The sequence below is a fragment of the Austrofundulus limnaeus genome, unplaced genomic scaffold (assembly GCF_001266775.1).
Source record: "Austrofundulus limnaeus strain Quisiro unplaced genomic scaffold, Austrofundulus_limnaeus-1.0 Scaffold2549, whole genome shotgun sequence".
Lineage (NCBI taxonomy): Eukaryota > Metazoa > Chordata > Actinopteri > Cyprinodontiformes > Rivulidae > Austrofundulus > Austrofundulus limnaeus.
In genome coordinates, this window is record NW_013954951.1 from 11,570 (window position 1) to 14,459 (window position 2,890).

Consider the following 2,890-nt stretch of genomic DNA (forward strand, 5'->3'; position numbering starts at 1 on the left):
TTCTTCAACAGTGGATTTTACGTTCTCTTAAACTTACACACTGATCCTGCACTTTTAATATCATTCTCCAGATTATTGCACAGTTTTATTCCTTACACTGAATCGTTCCTTCAAACTAGTTCAGATTTTAGTTTCACAAACACCTCTGTCCTTTTTAAACTGTACTAACTTTGCCTCTTAACAAACCTTAACCTGATGTTCAAAGGTAATATATTTTTATGAGCCTTATACATAATCTGCAAAATGTTGTAATCAACCAACTCATTGAGTTTCAATAATTTCAACTGACAAAATAATGTATTTGTTGGGTAATCATGTTTTTTGTGATAATTCTTACAGCTCTTTTCTGCAAAATAAAAACAGGATTTATAATTGTTTTACATCTTTCCCCCAGACTTCATCACAGTAAATCAAATGTGCAACAATCATTACATTATACAACAAATACCAAGCTTTACCATTAAACAACTCCCTCACTTTACATAGTAATGCAATAGATTTATCTACTTTTGTTCTTAAATAATTCACATGAGGTCTCCATGTCATCTTTTATCAGTGATGACTCCACAAACTTCACTTCACTGACTCTACAGAACATCATTAACTCTAAATGGAACTTCAACACTTTTCTTTTTATTACTAAATATCTTGTAATTTGTTTTATCCAGATTTAATGATAATTTATTTAGTTGAAATCAATTTTGTATCTTCATAAATTCTGTCTGCATCATCTTTAACAGTCGTTCTATATCTTTTCCCAAACAAAAGAAATTAGTGTCATCTGCAAACAAAACACACTTGAAAAACCCTGATACATTTACCAAATCATTTAAATATAACATAAATACTTTTAGGCCAAGTACAGAACCCTGAGGCACACCACATATAATATCATAGAGTTCAGGTTTTACATCATTTATTTGTACAAACTGTTTCCTGTTTGTCAAATCACCAGAGAGCCAGTGTAGTGCTGGACCTCAGATCCCACATTTATTCAGCTTTTCAGTGTGGTCAGTGGTGTCAAAATGATTTCTTTAAATCAACAAAAATGTTAATACAATACTGTTTTTGATCAACAGCAGTTGTTTGTTCAATGACTTCCATAAGATTCATTGATGTGAAATTATTTTTTCTGAATCCATTTTGACTGTTATTTAGATTATATTGTTTATCAATAAACTGATCTAATCTGGTCACAAATAGTTGATCCAACATTTTTGAAAATTGTGGCAACAATGATATTGGTGTGTAGTTATTAAACATACAACTCTCACCATTCTTGCTGCAGGAGGAGGCGGAGCTCAGCCTGAGCCTCAGTGCTGCTTTAGTTCTTATTAAACAATATTAACGCTGAAAGATGAATATTTGTAGACTCCAGATCACAGCAGAGACGTTTCTCTCTGTTTAATTTAAATTTTCCCTCAAACTCACTAAGAATAAGTTAATTCTGCATGAAGCTTTAACAATAACCAAGTGTTGTGTCTGTTTGGATGCTGAGAGCTAACTACTGTGATAAATGTAACTCATGACCAAATGAGAAATAAATGTTATTAAATGAGCAGTGGTAAAAGTCAAGTAGAGAAAAGCTGAAGCTCCTCTGTTCCTTCAGACGGTTGTGATGCTGCAGGTTAAGGCTCAGTTTATGGACAGTTATACCATGAATATAATCAGATGTATTTTTGTTGGATGTTTCCAACCAAACAACTGCACTTGTACAACACACTGACCCAGAGAGCTGGGTATCTACATGATGCTTGCTTGTGATACAGCAGAATCACCAACCATCACTTGTAGTTTTATCACTCTTAAACTTCATTCAATGTGGCATTGTAAAGGTCTGAAACCCTGTAGACTGACTCTCACATGTTTCCATGAGACCAGACGAAATACGACTTCAGTTCTGACCTTCTTGTTCCCTTCAGGCCCACGACAGTCCGGTCCGGGCAATGACCTGGTCTCATAACGACATGTGGATGCTGACTGCGGACCACGGCGGCTACGTGAAGTACTGGCAGTCCAACATGAACAACGTGAAGATGTTCCAGGCTCACAAGGAGGCCGTTAGAGAAGCCAGGTTTAAATCTCCCATTCTCTGTAGTTCAGGCTCTCAGGCCACATGGGGGCGCTGCCTTCTGCTCGTTACTGTGCTGTTGTTTATTATGTGCCTGTTGAGCCGTGTATCTGTGCTGAATAAAGACATCCACCCTGTAAACTGGGCCAGCCCCTGGTTTGGTTCAGACCGGATCAATAAAGTTCTGACAGCGATCAATAAATAAAGTGATCGGCAGCTGAGCTACTGCAGGACAGAGCTGCTTGTCTTCTAATAAACCTTTAGTTCCATGTGTGCACCTCTCTGTAGCCTACGTTTCCCACAATGCACCTGGACAACATCCATACCTATTAGCTTTACATGGTGATGTCATCACAGGGTCCCCACAGTCCATTTATTCTTCCTGTTTTATTGAAACAGTAAGATGAGAACATGAGAACAAGCAGAATTTCTCGAACCTTAGAGATTATGGATCAAACACCCTAAAAACTAAACCGGATTTACTCAGAATTTACATGAACAGTTTCCTGTCAGTGCTGTTAAATTACTGCTGCAGCATCTTCACACAATAACACAACGTTCTGTGTCTGCGGGTAACTCACTGTTAGGTTTTAGTGCACATAACTCCAGAAAACTTAGGTTTTACTGCAGATAACTCCAGAAAACTTAGGTTTTAGTGCAGATAACTCCACAAAACTTAGGTTTTGCTGCACATGACTCCAGAAAACTTAGGATTTACTGCACATAACTCCAGAAAACTTAGGATTTACTGCACATAACTCTAGAAAACTATGGTTTTACTGCAGATAACTCCAGAAAACTTAGGTTTTAGTGCAGATA

The 2,890-nt window shown here is 37.1% G+C and overlaps 1 protein-coding gene across 1 annotated transcript in view; it reads left to right on the plus strand.

Annotated features, from left to right (window-relative positions):
• Positions 1 to 2,890, plus strand: part of LOC106511150 (pre-mRNA 3' end processing protein WDR33) — a gene marked incomplete at its 3' end in the record, with an annotated part of 17,343 nt that overhangs the window by 5,653 nt on the left and 8,800 nt on the right. Inside the window, 1 exon segment of the mRNA XM_013999895.1 lies at positions 1,923 to 2,074. Within this exon segment, the coding sequence (XP_013855349.1) occupies positions 1,923 to 2,074 (152 nt within the window).